Raw genomic sequence first — 16,895 nt, forward strand, 5'->3', positions numbered from 1 at the left:
AGCTTCAGTGGTATGCAAATGTGTATTGTGTTACTCAGTTCATTTGAATTTGGAAGAATAACTCCAACAAACTGCAAAATCCTCACATTATAATTAGCACATATGTGGGATGTCTTTTTTTTTTTTTTTTTTACAGCGGTGTCTAAGGACTAACCAAGAATGAAGATCCATTGTGCTTGGCACTGTGTCAACAGAGAGGAGTAGACAGGCCTTTCCCCAAAGAGTTTATAATCTAAATAGATAAGACTGACACAGGACAGGAGAAAACGGTGTAAAACACAATGTGAAAACACAATGTGAAAACACAGTTTCATATCGAAATAGTTTGTTCAATTCTTTAACAAGCCCAGGCAGTGAAATATGAAATGACAAAGCCCTGCTGAAACTGTGCATGCTGAGGAAACATGATTGATTGAACCACCCATGACTGGGCAACTGGGTACAGAAATATAATGGGGAAGATTGAATTAATGGAATCAAACTCTATTAATTACTACCAAGTCTTCAATATTGTTTTTCCATATAAACAATGTCATGTTGTATAAAAAAATTTAAGAGCATTTGGAACAAATTCTCGAATGAGCATGACAAAGCAAAATAAAAAGTTTTTGTTAAGATAATTGTAAGTTTTACTTCCAGGATGCTTTATTGTATAACTGGAAAATAGTTAAATTGTGATTTTTTTTTTTAATTTTGTTTTTAAGACTAAGATGGATAACATCTGTGTGTTTATATCCTTTCTCTATACACAGGCATTTCAGGAATTGTGAGATCTTCCAGTCTAATACAGAGTTCTAAAACCATACTAACAGCTGGTAAGGACATCTGCCATTATATACAAATGGGTCTTTTGGTTTCGGAAAGTACAAATTTTAAGACCTCAAGCTCTCTGTTACAGAAGTTAAAATTATAGACTTTTTGGTCTTGGGAAACAGAGAGATGCCACCGGAAACTTTCACTAGTAATCGCCTCTCTATTTTCTATGATTATTGGGAAATCATAAAAAGACAAAGGGAATCTGAAATGGGGTGTGGTGGAGATGTGATATTAAAAAATATATTACTTTAGAGTTCTGCTCTGTAGGGCACTTGACTAATTTGTACCGATACTCTGCTCTCCTTGTGAACTCCCATAAGGAGTAAAATTCCTTTAGAATTCCCTCAGGATTTCTACACGTGCGGGGAGAGCAGAATGAGTGTAGAGATTCGCAATGTAGACCAGAGACTAGAATTTTTGCCCTAAAAATGATACTAAGCTAAGCATTTACTGACAGAAGTTTCAGACTACATGTAAAATAAATATTTTGCCATATCACGTTTCTGACCAATCCCTCTGACAGAAACAAGCATTAGATCCACCCAGTAGTCAAAACTGCTCTATCGCTGGTGAGCCTCAGTTAAGAGACCAATACTTTCATGTTCTTAAAGGGAAAAAAAAAAAAAAGTGAACTGTCTTAGAAAAAGAGTTCACAGATAAAAGCCACATGAGAAAAGGCTTAACTCTGTTTAATATTCAAATTAAAAAGATATACATTGGGCTGGGAAAGGCCAGCTGATTGAGGGAAAATAATTGATTGGCTGTGGGGGAACACATGAAGATCGGGTGACTTTTCCTCCTTCATCAAAAAAAACCCCATCACGTTCTCGATAGTTGGATACCCCATCCTGATGTGCTACCTGTCTGCCTCCTACAGTGGATCTAATATGAAGATGTTCTGAGTCTTCCAGTTTAAAAAACTATTTACCTCACAGCTAATTTAGAGTGAAATATATTAGAGCCTAAGCTGTTACTGAGTAGACAGTAGTAGGGTGAGTTGGGCCCTCATTAAGCCAGGATCACTGGTCAGCACATTAGAGCTTTCTCTAAGTTTCCCTTCAAGAAAAATCCTTACATTGCGCAAAACGGTGACTAGATGCAGGTTGTAGCTCATGTACATGTCCCCTACCTTCCAAATGTAGATAATATAAAAATTATGGTGTTTATGGTTTAAGAAGTTATTCTCCATACCACACACTAAAGGATTGACTTTCCAGAGCTGTTATCCATCTTGACTCAGGGGTGCTGGAACAGGGGGAGCCAGGAGACCATAGCTCAATCACTTTTTACCAGTCGTAAAAGGGGAAGAGGTGGAGTGGGACCTCAGGGAGAAGGGATGGGGTGGGGACATGGTTTGGGCACCGGTGGCCCCCCACTTTTAGGGAGCGTCAATCTTTTGGCTATTCCAAATGTTATGCCTGTTGCCTGTCTAAAAGCAATGTGCTTTGCAGTGTTCAGGACCATTACGATCTTATTTTGGCTAAAATAATTCTATAATAGGGATGATTGTACTTTGTAGGTTGATGTGTTTTGTTTTTTTTAAATCATGATGTTTGAGTCCAGTTATACCATAACTCCTCACTTAACGTCGTACCGGTTAAGGTTGTTTCGTTATGTTGCTCGTTTAAAGTTGCGCAGTGCTCCCTTATAACGTTGTTTGGCAGCCGCCTTCTTTGTCCACTGCCTGCAGAAAGAGCAGCCTGTTGGAGCTAGCTGAAGGGGGCTTGGAAGCAGGGTGGACCGGCAGCCCCCCTATCAGTTCCCATAAGCTCCCTCTGTGGCAGCGGCCCAGCAGGCTATCAATTGCCAGGCAGTTCAGCTGTTCCTCCTCCCACTGCCGTGTGCTGCTCCTGTCCTCTGCCTTGGAGCTGCTCCTGGGAGCCTCTTGCTTGCTGGGGGGGATGTGCTAATGTCAGGGTGTCCCCCTTCTCCCGCTCCGGTACCCCATCTCCACGGGGGGTGGGGGGACACGGCAGGGCTCAGGACAGAGGGAGCTGCTGGCAGCAGCTGCTGTCTCAAGTTGCTGATCTACTTTAAAAGGCAGTGTGCTTAAAGTTGGGTCAGCATACTTAAAGGGGCAATGCGCATCTCTCTCTCTCTCTCTCACATGTGTACAGGGTGTGCGTCTCACTCTTTCACACACGCACACGCTACTGATTAATACAGTAGTATTTTTAGATGTACAGAACTGGCTTGTGAAGTTCAAATATGTCAAAAGAAGGAAATGCATCTGAAGCTGAGGAAAGATGGGCTTGATGTTGAAGCGCAGGAATAGGAGTTGAAAGATCTGAAGTTTAATTCCTGCCTCTGATATAGGCTTCTGGTGTGATTTTAGAGCAAGTCACCTAACACTTCTGTGCTTCAATTTGCCTTTCTGTAAAAGTAAGGATAACATTTAGCTACTTCATGTAGCATTTGATCCATTCATCTTCATAAAGTACATTGAGATCCACAGATAGCAGGTGCTATAGAAGTGCAAAATATTGGTTAAAACAAAATATTGGTTTTTAAACCTTCAAAAATGTCTCTGAGTTCAGTGCTTGTGAAAGTTAGGTGACTGCCTGGGGGAATGAGACTGTTCGTAAACAAACTGCTACAGTATGAGTCATGGACGGCAGTGCAGGCTTCCCCACATTGCACCGCCTGAGTATCTAAACCAGGGGCGGCAAACCTGAGCCTGAGAAGGAGCCAGAATTTACCAATGTATATTGCCAAGGAGCCACAGTAATACGTCAGCAGCTCCCCATGAGGTCCCCCCCCAGCACCTCCCGCCCACCGGCAGCCCTGCTGATCAACGCCTCCCCCTCTCTCCCTGCACCTCCGGATCAGCTGTTTCGTGGCATGCAGGAGGCTGGGGGGGGGGGGAGGAGCGAGGGCACAGCAGGCTCAGGGGAGGGCGCGGGAAGTGGTGGAGTGGGGGCAGGGCCTGTGGCATAGCCAGGGGTTGAGTAGTGAGCATTCCCTGGCACACTGGAAAGTTGGTGCCTGTAGCTCCAGCCCTGGTGTCGGTGCCTATACAAGGAGCTACATATTAACTTCTGAAGATCCGCATGTGGCTCCGGAGCCACAGGTTGGCCACCCCTGATCTAAACTCTCACCTGGAAGGACCCACTTCGGACAGTCCATTGGTGGTTCCTTCTCCATGCCTATTCAGCAGGCTACTTACAGGGATTTCTGTGATGTAGCTACCTGTGTTTTGGGACCCTAAAAAACACATTATGAAGACTTGTTAGCTCTATAATGTTTTCTGCTTTGTGAGTCTGAATATGTTTTATCGATAGCTCGCAGACTTACAGCCATCAGGAGCCATCTTGAGATCTGTTTTCTCACCTTCTTCTCTAATGTTGGTTTTGTGCCTAGATACACAGTATCATTAACTTCATACCTTACCATAAACAACATTTTTGCCTTTTAACTAGCCAGTCATGTGGGATTACATTTATCCCTGAAAAAGTTGGTAACCCTCTCCACATTTCCATGTTACTTTGGGAAACGAAGGGTTGGATGTGCTGGTTCAGGCCAAATAAAAATGGGCACGAAACTTTGCCTCAAACTTGAACCAAACCCAAACCCCAGTGAGTCTTGAAAGGTTTGCTTCTCTTTTCTTTCCTCCCTCCCCTTTTTCAGACACCTCTTACCTAGTTCTTGCCAAAAGCAGAAGCACCAAAATAGACAGGATTGATCTATTAGGATTACTGGCCTGCCTTAAAGTGTGCAGAGATGAGCCCTCCAGACCTAGGGAAGTTTGGATAAGGATCTGAACTTCTGGATGCCTACCAAAACCATACCTCTTGAGGTGTGGTCATTGCTAATTTTAACATCGGAGTGAATAGAACAATTTGAGGTCTCAAACCTGCCCTTCTATAAAAAGCATGTATCAGAAAAAGTGCCGTATCTCTGCAAAGTCTGCTTCTGAGCAGCTTTTCTAAACCATGTTGCAATATGGAAGAAGCCCAGAATCCTTTTCTTCTTGTAGGCAGAGCTGGAAGAACTGCCTGTATAGCTACTGTTGTGTGACACTTCCCAATGGAAGACCCTGTTTTCACTGGCTTATGACTGCCAAAGTTTAAGTGTTGGGGCTGAAATCTACCAGGCTGGGTGTCTGTCTCTGGTGACAGTATTGGAAAGGTTTCAGCTTCAGTGGTTCAGCCGTTTCTGAGGAAAAATTGGTTGTTTTTGACCCTTTAACAAAAATTCTTTCAACCACTGAGTTGCGGGGCTCTAGCGCTGTCATGCATTGATCCAGAGACTTGAAATTTATCAGAGGGGGTTGCGATGGGGTCAGGGATTTGCCTTTTGCCCTTCCCAGGAAGATTCTACCATATTTGCCAAGTTATGAACCTCTGTAAAATGTCCATTTGCATATGCTTAGTGGAGACTTCTAAATGCTTGGAAGATTGTCTGCACTGAGCCTGCTCTATCTTGGGGCTGCAGAGGCTGAGTAGGGAGACTCTCTTGTGCTTTCAGAACTCCTCCTACCTTTGCCCAGGCAGTGAGAAAGCTACTTGATTTAAATGCAGGGGGGTGCTGGAGCCAGAGGTTGGGAGATAGCAGAGAGGGAGAAGGGTGGACAAGTATATAGAAGCAGGGAGGCAGGAGCCTGGGGTGTGTGAAGGAGGTAGGGTTGGATAGAAGCCCTGGGGGAGGAGGGCAGAAGCTGAGGGACATAGGGGCAAAAGGATAAGTGACCATTACAGCTACTCCCTTCCAGAACCTGAAAATAAACCCAGGAATCATGAGTCTCTGCATGCCTCTCCTGTCTGCAAATAGTTGTCAAACCCACTGGCAAGGTGTCTCATCCCCTTCTAGAGATGGTCAACGTAGCAGAAGTAGGCTGTTATCCTCTCAGTTACTCCATGAGCTCAAGTGGTATGGATGTAAAGGTCTGAACCCTGCTGCTGACCCAAGTTGGGTTTTTGTTTGTTTATTAAAGGCATTTAGGAAATTAAATTAAAAAAAAGGTTAAAAGAATGCTAAGGTTGCAAAGATAAGCATCAAAAGTCAGGAAATTCCAATTAAGGTTGCTGCTGGTTCCGCCCCCCTCCCCCCCACAAGACCCCTGCATCATTTAGTAAGTGCGTAGTTACTCAGTTTTTCTTTGTATCTTCATGCAATGTGTAGCTCCAGGCCAAAACCTGTACTGCATACAAAATTATTAATTTCTCCTGGGCGTTTGTTTCTCCCTCCCTCTCTGCTTCTATATACTTGTCCACCCTTCTCCCTCTCTGCTACCTCCCAACCTCTGGCTCCAGCACCCCCCTGCATTCTGCTTCACAATTACTTTATCTTTATAACATCCCTTGGAGTTGAGGTCATGGTATTCCCCTTTTACAGCTTCAGAATGGAGGCAGGAAGAGAGGAAGGCCAAAACTGATAGGTGTTTCCTAATTTTGGGTGCCCAACTCAAGAGCCTGAATTTCCAGAATACTTAGCATCTTTATAGCACTTTATATGTTTGAGCAAAGCTTCAGTCAACTTCAGTTGCAGTTGTGAGCGCTAAGCACTTCTGCAAATCTGACACCAGGTGTCTCACATTGTGTTCCTCCTCACTGTCTGGAATGTCCAATTCGAGGCCACTTACAAAAATTTTGGGTTAAGTGCCATCACACTGGAACTCTGTGGCAGTGCAGAAGTAGAATTCAATTCTCCGGGGTGGTATTCAACTGCCTAAACCTTGAGACTCCTGTATCTTCCGGCAATACTCTATCTAACTCATTGCGCCCCTTCCAAATTCTGCAGCAAAGGGCAGGGGTCCTACCGACACCTTTCACTACACAGCCCGGATTCATCCCCAGACAACCATCCATCTTGTGCACTGAATTGAGGCAGGGGTTCTGTAGGAGAAAAAGTCATACATGAGTGTGGAATTAAAGGTTTACAAGGGGACCAGATTAAGGTTGCCACTGGATATTTCAGAACTTCAGAGTGCTTGACTTCGCAACCTTAACTTTCTTTTAACATAAGTTTGTAGATGTAATAAATATTTAGTTTACATTTGTATCATGCTAGATTTCTCCTGGAGTTCAGGAAAGAATGTTTTTTCATTTGCTTAGAAATTAAATATTAATAGAATTATTTTGCTTATTACTACCGCTTTATATTTTTCTCCAAGTGTGAGGCTCATTAAATCTTTGTGATTGTTCCATCAATCTGAAGCAGTATGTTCTAAAGGAGAACTTGAATCAATTTCGGTTGACGTTTCATAAATACTTTAGATATTTGCTGCTAGAGGACTGTCACTAATACATGCACTTCAAATGTCTAATCTGTACTGCTTAATATTTAAAGAGTAGTGACTTCTCTTTTTTTAGCTCTGACCAGTTTCTTCTTATTTATTGAGGAACAGTACACAAATTTGTGGCCAATCCATAGCGGTGCAGTTGTTTTAATAGTACAATACAACAAATCTGTTCTAGGGACAGGCCTTAGAGAGTTGAGTTAATTTTAATTCCGTTACACCTAAAGATACTGATTTTGTTACTCTTTTCCTTACCAAAGGTATCTCTCTTTTAACTCTAATTCTCCTAAGAAGACTTTGAACTAGTACAGACGTGAAAAAGTGTTATGGATCTTCGCTTATATATCCAACTGTCCCTTACACCCTTCTTTCTCACACAGTCCAGTTATAGTGATACTGGGAAGCATATAGATGAGTGGCAATGCCAGCCATTGAATCAATGGTTTGAAGCTCTTCATTCATTTTCCTTCTATTCCTGGCAACCATGTTGGCAAGGCCTGATTTCTGGAATCTCATCCCTAGTACATTTGTGTAACGTTGATGTTAATTTTTCCTACCATCATGCTAGCTGAAAATCAGTGATTGGTAGTTCAGACTTTAGAAAAGGATATAATGTATCAATACTCCAGAAGCTCCCAGGTAATCACTAAATGTTTAATTAGTAGAATTAGTAAAGGATATTTGTTGCTTTTTGTAATAGTCTTGCTGCTTTCAAAAAGAAACTGTGGATCCTAAAACATCTACAATCCAGCCTTTAACAAGCTAATCTATACCATACTGTTAAAGTGAGAGTAATTTATATCCAGGGTGGTGGTCATTACTTAGCTGGCACACTGTTTGTTTGCTAACATTATTTGGCAGAGTACACAGTCATAACAAAGAATTTCAACCCACCTAACAGGACTGTCCTTCATCTTTCTCGGCCAGTGTGGTTTTCAAATTGAGCTTGAGCTCTGTATTTTTGTTTGTTGTTAAATGCCCTATTTAGCTTTTGAAAATGTGCCTATATAATTTCTGTAGTCTGTGGGGAGATTTCTGGTCTGCTTTCTATTAGAGATGGCACCATCATTTGATTTATTTTTCCTCCTAGCTGGAGTCTGTATAGTCTTGTGGAACTAAAAACTTTGAAAGTTTTATGTTTAGTTGCTCTTAAGGAGCAATTGTATGTTGATATTTTTGAGTTTGGAAACTTCATCTGAAATAAAATCACACTTTATTATATTGATCGCAATGAATCATTGAGAGAGGTTTCTGTGAGACAAACATACATTCTATTGAATGTTGACACATACATGTCAGTTAGATGTACCAAGGGACTTTTCTGCTTCTACTCTTCATTTTATTTCACTCTAAAGGACTGGGTGAGGTTTAATAGGTAAAATATTTCAAACTAAATAATCTTTGTTGCTGAAGTTCCATTGAAGTCCACACACATGCTTGAGTGTTGTCCTAAATAAGAGATGCTTTCTGAGAATTGGAAACTAAATTTGCCTCATGTTTTTGGAGGCTTTGCTGTAATTACATGCAAGCAGCCTTTATATGTTGAAATCCATTGTTTGGTGCAGTGGCTGTTAACCAGACAACAGCAAATATTAACCACTGCTCCACTTCACTGTAAATGCAGCTGTTTAATAGTGCTGTGGTTCTCAACCAGGGGTATGTGTACCCCTGGGGGTACACAAAAGTCTACCGGGGGTACATCAACTCATCTAGATATTTGCCTAGTTTTACAACAGGCCACATAAAAAGCACTAGCAAAGTCAGTACAAACTAAAATTTCATACAGACAATGACTTGCTTATACTGCTCTATGCACTATACACTGAAATGTAAGTACAATATTCCAATTCATTTATTTTATAATTATATAGTAAAAATAGAAAGTAAGCATTTTTTGAGTAATAGTGTGCTGTTACACTTTCTTGTACTTGTATGTCTGATTTTGTAAGCAAGTAGTTTTTAAGTGAGATGAAACTTGGGCATACGCAAGACAAATCAGACTCCTGCAAGGGGTACAGTAGTCCGGAAAGGTTGAGAGCCGCTGTGATAGTGCATACGTTAATCCTGAACATGAGTACATGACAGGAAGTGAAGAATACCCCCTCTACTGTAGCTACAGGGGAAGTTTGGGAAAGTGGCTTAATTTCAGCATTCCAGGATATTTGGGCTAACCCCTTACTCTTACAAAAAAATTGATATGGGATCCTCTTACAACCTCTTATGGCTCAATCCCCAAAAACGTTTGCAGTTGTGTATGTCCATGTGCATTATTTTAAGTCTTTGTTCTGCATCGTCTGATGGAAAAATTTAAGGGGGAAGAAGGGAGATCTACGCACCAAGTAATCCTGGATTCATAGTAAAAGCTGAAAGACGCTTGTTGTCCAAGTGCTCACGAGTATATCTTCAAACAGATTCTGAAACGGGGGTAGAATTGTGACCATTAACTTTTACTACAGATGTGACTCATCACCCAGAGGGCTGTTATAAGAAGTTGGCTATATGCAAGAACCTGCATTTTGTTCCTAACATGATGGGTTGGGATAGGAATATATAAAGCATCTTATTACATAAGATTCCAGTCTCAAGGCTCAAGTGGGTGGGGTTCAGTAGAGTGCTCACTGGAGGGAGGATATTAAGAAAATATCTTAATGTTCAACAGCTGCAAGAGGCTGTACTTGTTGGCAAGCAGATAGACCCGGCTGGCTTTTCTGACTGCAGTGCCAATACAGCAAAGGAGCCCTGCAGGGATATAACTGCTTTACTGCTGATACTCCACCTGCCATACTGTTGTTATAGTGAGCGTACATTGATTTCATTGGAATGGCAGAACATAATTTTTACATACAGTAACTTCAGTATTAGAGGTTTGTGTTTTCTTGGTGTATGGTACACTAGTAGCTTGGGCAGTAGTCAACAGGGTCATATTTTTTTAGGCAATTTTAATATTATTTGGGACGGGAACTACCTTTTTTTCCTGTTTTACTGTGCCTAGCGCAATGGGGTCCTAATCCATCACCAAAGCTCCTAGATGGTACCATAATGCAAATAACAGATTATTTTTCATTTATTTTTCTTGACTGCAGTACGCTAGAGTCCATATGCATGCAACTATGTACATTTTAACTTGAAAAGTATTGTGTATGGTACGTATGATACATATTCCAAACAAAGTTCTCTGTTAATGTTTGGGTTGAACAGTTAGGTACTCAAGTAAATAAATACAAAAATTAAGATTGCATGCACATCCTTAACTCAGCCTTTTCCAGCATGTCCATTATTATAGTTTTTAATGACATAATTCCATTATTTCTGCAATTTATCATACTTTTTCTACAGTGTTCAGTACTCAAGTAATATCTTGTAACTATTTGTATCTACACTTGCACTTCTTTCATTATATTAATTGTCCAGTATTTCTTTGACTTAAAATATTATTTAAAATACTTTTATATGAAATTGATTACTGCTTAAGATATATTTTAATAATTGAGTCAGATGTACAACATCTTCTTTTCACCTTTCCAAAGATGCTATTCAGTGGATGATACACTTAACTCTGAATCTAAGTTGCCTATCTGTGTCAGCAAGCTGTCACGCTTCTGTTATACTGAAGTATGTTTAGCAAATATGGTTAAATGACTTTAATGTACTTTGTTAGTTTGGCATATAGGGTAGTGCACAGTTCTGCATGATATCCATACATAAGTTTGTAGAAAAGGTAATATGTAGTTTAGAGTACATTTTGATGCATACGTACAAGGGAGCAGAACTATAGTTGTGCAGCCTTAAAATCTTGATTTTCAGACTTCTGAGTGCTTAACCCTGTAACTTTACTTCACTGATCATAATGTAGGGAATTTATAGTATTTTTTAAATAAAAACTGGGGGGAGGAGGTCAGACAAACATAAAAAACGTCACTCTCCAGGACCTCAAAGCTTTGCTGGCTTGCCAAAAATGAGCAATACTTTGTTTTAAATTTCATAATTTGGTACAGTATGGTTAAACACAGCAGAACATCATGTCCCTTTCACATTAGGCCCACAAGAGAGGACTCCTCTTCTGCAAACTTTAGGAACTGAGCAACTAAAGGTGCATCTTGCAAAGTACACAGAAATAGCCCCTCAGCCCTTCACACCTAGAATGTGCACAAGTACTGAGGAAATGGCTACTTTAGATCTCTGGCTCAGCCCTTGCACACCTTCATGAAAACTAGCCATGTGTGCAGGTGCAATGTCCTTCCTTACACACTTAATGAAGAAGTGATATGCAGCATTCTACTCCAAAAAGCTCAAATCAGAACAAATTTTCACTGCGGTACTCAGAGGCACTTTTTCTCAGAGAGCTATTACCTTGCCAAATTTCATTTTTCAGTTCATGGCTCTTTCAATTGCAGGACTGTTTTAAGAGAAAAGTTCAAGATTTTTTTTTTTTATAATGGGAGAAGCGTAATTTTTTATTTCAGGTCCTAATCATCTTCTCGACCTCTGCCCCAATCGCTGATAGTCCTTGCTGGTTGGACTCAGGATCCCCTCTCAGATGTCATCTAGTGATGGCCCTGGCCCCTCGGCTCCCTGCTCTGACTTCCCCAGACAGTCCTTCTAGTGTTCAGCTCTGCCTTTGCTCGGCCAGCATGTTCTGCTGCATTACTTATGGTCTCCATCAACTTTTTTGCATCCACTCCCATGTCGTCCTGCTCTCCCAATCAGCAGAACACATGCAGTGGGTGACGGAGAAGGGAGACCGCAATGCTTGACAAGCTGTTCAGCAGGGATATGCAATGCAAAAGCCTCCTGAGTTATCACTGCAGGTATCTTCAGAAGTGTTAGGAGTAACAGGCTGCAACTTGGTCCCCTGGCCTAATCAGATATGTTTGCATATATATATACTATTATAACTTCAGTCCTTTACTCATTTTGATTCTTATTGTCATCAGAAGCACTTCCAGGTGAACAGTGCCTACCTTGCTTTGAAACATGCATTATCATTCTTAGCTGTTGCTATCCACGGAATTTGTCAATTTTGTCTGTCTCACATGCCATCAGCCTCTATTAGCTACTATATCATGGATCTGTCAAGAAAAGGAAAAGTTAGGTATCTGTTGTTGCAATACAAATAGCCTTTGGTCACCTTTCCAGGGAAGTACTTTATTTGGAGATTTGCTTAAGGCTTTCTCAAGAACTAAATAGTTGTTTCTCTTCCTAAGTTCTACCTGTCTTGTTTTTTTTCTTAGGGTTCAAGAAATCAGTGACTTACAGTATGAAGAAAATGTATAAAATGACAAAAGGATGGCTAAGGAAGACTTCCTGATGTCCAAGTTGTGTACATACTATGTATAGGTAAATAAACAGACCTCTTTTTCTCTGCAAATATTGTGCAGTTGGTACCTGTTGCTTTATCTACCTATGTAAACTGTGGATAGGTAGCAATAATTATACTATGTATACACAAATACTTTCTCACATGGGGTGCGGACCTCATTGGGTGCAGATAATTTGCTAAAGGCTGAGGGAATTCATTTGCAAGTATACTTAAGGTTTTCCTGTGTGTATTAGAGATTTGACTCTGAAATACATTTGCCAGAAATGCTTGTTTGCACATCTGAAAGCAAACAAATAAAATTCCTGTATGTTTGATAGAATCTGGACTATTTTGGAAAAGAAAACTTTCTTCTCAAGCTTTATCTTGTTCTCTTCTCCAGTCTCTTCTGAGGAGTTTATAGAATTGTGGGGTCCAGTTGAATTTTAACTAGATATTAAAACTTTCCCCATACAATGCTTTCTTTTTTATATTAAGTCCATTTGAGCACACATGTATTTTAAGAGTGCAATATTTACTCTATAACCCTTCTGCAGAGTGGGATCCATCAAGAATACATTTTTCTCTCTCACAACCCAGAAAATACTTAATGAGAGAGAGGCATTTTGGAGGATATATTTCACTGTGTGTGCCATGTCTGGGAGCGTAGGTAACTGAAGAGTTACGAGCCGGTAAGGTATCTTAAAGGTCAGCCATTCTTGGCAATCCTTTTAGTTGACAGCAACATAACTCACAACCAAGTAGTGGCTGGGAGGTTATATTTCAAAACAAGGTCAATTTTCATTAAGCTTCTGGGTCCAGTAATGTGTAAGTTACACAATATATTTTAAGTGTTCTGCACTACCAACTCACAAAGTACTTTAAAATCAGTCTGGTTAAAATCATGGAAATTGTTGTTAGTTACAGTATAAACTACTTGATTAATGTAAATTGTAAAATGTGTGTGAAAATATTGACCATAAGGATAGAACCTATTTTCCTCCAATTAATCAGATCAGCTTTACAAAAGAGATTCAACTACCATATTCCTATTACTTGTCAATAAGTTATTAAAGATGCGGTCAGTGGAGGCATTGACCTTTTAATGTAAAGAGAATCTTTGATATGGTGTTCTAGATGTATCTGCTGTAGATAATGGGAATGTTTGAGAATTCATTTTTCTCTTTGGATCAAGTGGCTTTACTTACTTATCCAAAAATGACTTTTCTTAACAGGTGTTCTCCATATGAAGGGTCTTGACAGGGGCATCCTTTTTCTCACTATTTGATCTGGTTTTAAAGCCAGTGGCAGTTGCAATAAGGGAAAAACATTAATATAAAGAGGTTAGGAATTTAAAAGTAACTTTCCCACAGACTATATCTTTTGTTGCATAACCTTAATTTCTGAAATCTATCATTTGATTTCATTTAATTAGAAGTTTTAGGAAAATCTTAAATTTCAAAAGGAATTGAGGGTGTAAAACCAGCTGTTACCTATTTCCAAGGAGTAATTTAAGCATATCATGCAGCTTGGCAATTTGAGTGGGAAGCTGAGGAAATAACATACTGTAAGATCAACAAGGAGTCTGGTGGCACCTTAAAGACTAACAGATTTATTTGGGCATAAGCTTTCGTGGGTAAAAACCTATACATCTGAAGAAGTGAGGTTTTTACCCACGAAAGCTTATGCCCAAATAATCTGTTAGTCTTTAAGGTGCCACCAGACTCCTTGTTGTTTTTGTAGATACAGACTAACACAGCTACCCCCCGATACTTGATACTGTAAGATGGCTCATTAATTCAGTTCTGCTTTCATCACCATTGAACAGATGTTACAATCTATGATTTTAAAATCCTGAAGAGCTTAAAGTGGTTAAATTTTAAATCTAGAGTCAGTAAATAAAACTAGATTGTTCCATTGAAAGCTTTATTGGAATAAGACTGGTAATACAGAACAATGAATATCCTCCCAAAGCCATTGTTCCTATTAACTCCCTTTCCTATATGTATATTCCTAGCATTTAGTCACCCATCAGTAGTTGGTTACAAATCTTGGAATAGGGGCAAGGAAACCGGATAAACATTTCTGTAGTGTGTATACTTTTTGATAGTGGTAGGCTTTAGGTTTCCAAACTTCCAGGAATACATGTTAGGCTAAAATTTCCATATTGATTGTTTCGGGAGGGGGGGGGGGAGGAGGGGGAGGGGAAAGTAGAGACCGCAAGGAGAATGCCTGAAAACCCATTCCTTCCATGAGTTGCCAATATTATAATAGTAAGTCTCTGCTTCATACTATTAAGTATGTTAGCTATGAATCAGTAAGCCTAGGATATTCAGAAATGCAAGAGAAAGTGAAACTGGGAAAACAGGTTAGTCTCCAAGCACAAAGAAAAAGAATATCATCCCCACATAATAGGTGAAAGGTAGTGTCATCCTTGCATCACCTTTAAATAGAAAATAAGTGTCACTGCTTTTAACTGTGGCATATTCTGCAACAAAAATTATTCAGATTAGGAAACAGTTGTATATCTAGCTCTAGCATTGTGCTTTAGGAGTAGTAAGAGGACAAAGTGTGAACTCTTCAGAGAGGGGAATCTAACTAAGTGGCATACACAAGGAGGATGGGGTTGAGATGTAACAAAAGACAGACCAATGGAGCTGGGGCACATAACTAGTTAGTTCCTCAGGTTTTTGTTGGATTTTTTTTTTTGGGGGGGGGGGTAGGGGGGTGTTTAAAAATAAAGGTTCTGCTCGACAACCTGCTAGTCTTGTGTACAAAATACCACTATCTTAACCAAAAATAGATATGGAACAAATACTTGAATAATCCCACAAATGATGTATTTTGAAGTAAAATGAGTACAAATTTTCTGAAATCAATTCCTGATTTAAGAATGAGGCTTATTCAGCAGCAAATTCTTTTAAGAATGTTGGACACCATTCAGAATGGCAAAGGTAGAAATAGGAGATAATGGCAAGACAAATGCAAGCCTATTTCCTATACGGTTCAAATATCTCGAAGTATGATGTTGGAGGGCTAGATGAGTGTAATCACCCCACTGGAAAGTTAAGTCCCAATTTGACAGTGTGCTGATGAGCCATCCTGCATTCCATTAAAGTGGAGGAAGTGCGCCAGGCTGCAGGATTTAGTCCATGATAAAAATCATTAAAAGGAATGTATTTCTCTGTAGAATTGTATTTTTCTGTGTATGTGTATTCTGTTTTTGTAATCAAACTTTGAAAAAATAAAAATATTTTATATCAGGAAAATATCCACAGTGGTTTTGTGTGGAAAAAATAATTTAGGTTCATAAGGTGCCTTTCACTGAACATGGGAGTGAAGATTGAAAGAATCTCAGTAACAAGAATCTACAAACCGAATGTATATTACCAGATAATTCAAGTAGAGAACTAAAAAATTGCTCCAACAAATTAACCTATTTGTTGTATCCTCTTCATATTTCACATAGGATGTACCAGTTCTTCTTACCTGAGGGTGGTTATAATTCTATTACACCTAGAGGCCTCAACAAAGATCAGGGTTCCACTGTGATAGGCATTGTACAAACACACAATAGTTTTACAAATGTGAAGAGCGTACATTCTAAACAGGCAAAACAAAGGGTGGGCAAAAGGAATATCAGTATCCCATGATTCACAGTGAGGTGAAGAAGGATTAAATGACATGTCCACGGTAAAAAAAAAAAAAAAAAAAAAATCTGTTGAGCTGAGAACTGAACCCAGATCCCCAGTCCAGTGTCTTGTCAACGATATCAGATTTTGATCTGTAAAGTCGTAAATGCTTTGTCTCCCATTGCTTCAGTGGCTGTCTCAGAGATTTCCTATCTGCTGCTGAGCCTGTTAAAATATTATGAGACGCCTGAGCTAATATCTGGCTAAGAGCACTATTAGCAAAGCTCTTAAGCACATGCTTAACTCAATCCTTATTCACATTAGGGCTTTATGTTTCAATATGACTGGACCTCAAAGATTTGATTCTAACTACATTTCCATCCTTCGGTTACTTTCAGTTGTTTCTTTGTTTTTATTTTTTTAAATAAGGCAAATAGGGAAGTATGAATAGACCCTTCACTAAAAAATCCCATTAGGATGTTTTATATTGTAACATACTCATATTTCACTCTTTTCATCAGAGTCCTCATTGACACAAGATCTTGGGATAAGCAATTGGTTATGTTTAAAGTGAGTAAGGAAATGCATTAAAGGTGAGTTTGAGCTGTGGAGGAGGGGGTGAGAGTTAGTTTCTAAACAAACCAGAAATCTAATAATGTTTTAATGTGGGATTGCTGTTTTGAGAGGTGCCACCCATGAAAAATGGTTCAAAACTTTAGAAATAACTTGATCTTATCTGTGAGAGTGAGGTTTGACCCCAGTTTCTGCTATAGAGCAGAGTTGTCTTCATTGTGAGCCTACTTAGCTGAGCAAGGGCATATGTTTAATAAGTAATGTTCTCTGGGGTGGGGGGATGTATTGCTCTCTGCTCAACAGCTAAGTAAACATTTTTATGTGCAACAGATGTTTTGTA

The 16,895-nt window shown here is 39.7% G+C and overlaps 1 protein-coding gene across 16 annotated transcripts in view; it reads left to right on the forward strand.

Moving 5' to 3' along the window:
• TAMM41 (TAM41 mitochondrial translocator assembly and maintenance homolog) overlaps positions 1 to 16,895 on the forward strand; it is a 166,539-nt gene that overhangs the window by 24,949 nt on the left and 124,695 nt on the right. For 3 of the 16 annotated variants that reach the window (XR_010589428.1, XR_010589429.1, XR_010589430.1), the window contains exons 7-9: positions 753 to 815; positions 12,286 to 13,042; positions 16,504 to 16,575. Coding sequence is in view for 7 of the 16 variants with exons in the window: in XM_008165199.4 (XP_008163421.1) it covers positions 753 to 815; positions 12,286 to 12,362 (140 nt within the window). In the remaining 9 variants the exon portion in view is untranslated. Of the gene's footprint in view, positions 1 to 752; positions 816 to 12,285; positions 15,620 to 16,503; positions 16,576 to 16,895 lie in introns of those variants that run through there. The other 13 variants (XR_002888392.3, XR_010589432.1, XR_010589433.1 and 10 more) reach the window with 9 other exon arrangements.

The sequence above is a fragment of the Chrysemys picta genome, chromosome 7 (assembly GCF_011386835.1).
Source record: "Chrysemys picta bellii isolate R12L10 chromosome 7, ASM1138683v2, whole genome shotgun sequence".
Classification (NCBI taxonomy): Eukaryota; Metazoa; Chordata; order Testudines; family Emydidae; genus Chrysemys; species Chrysemys picta.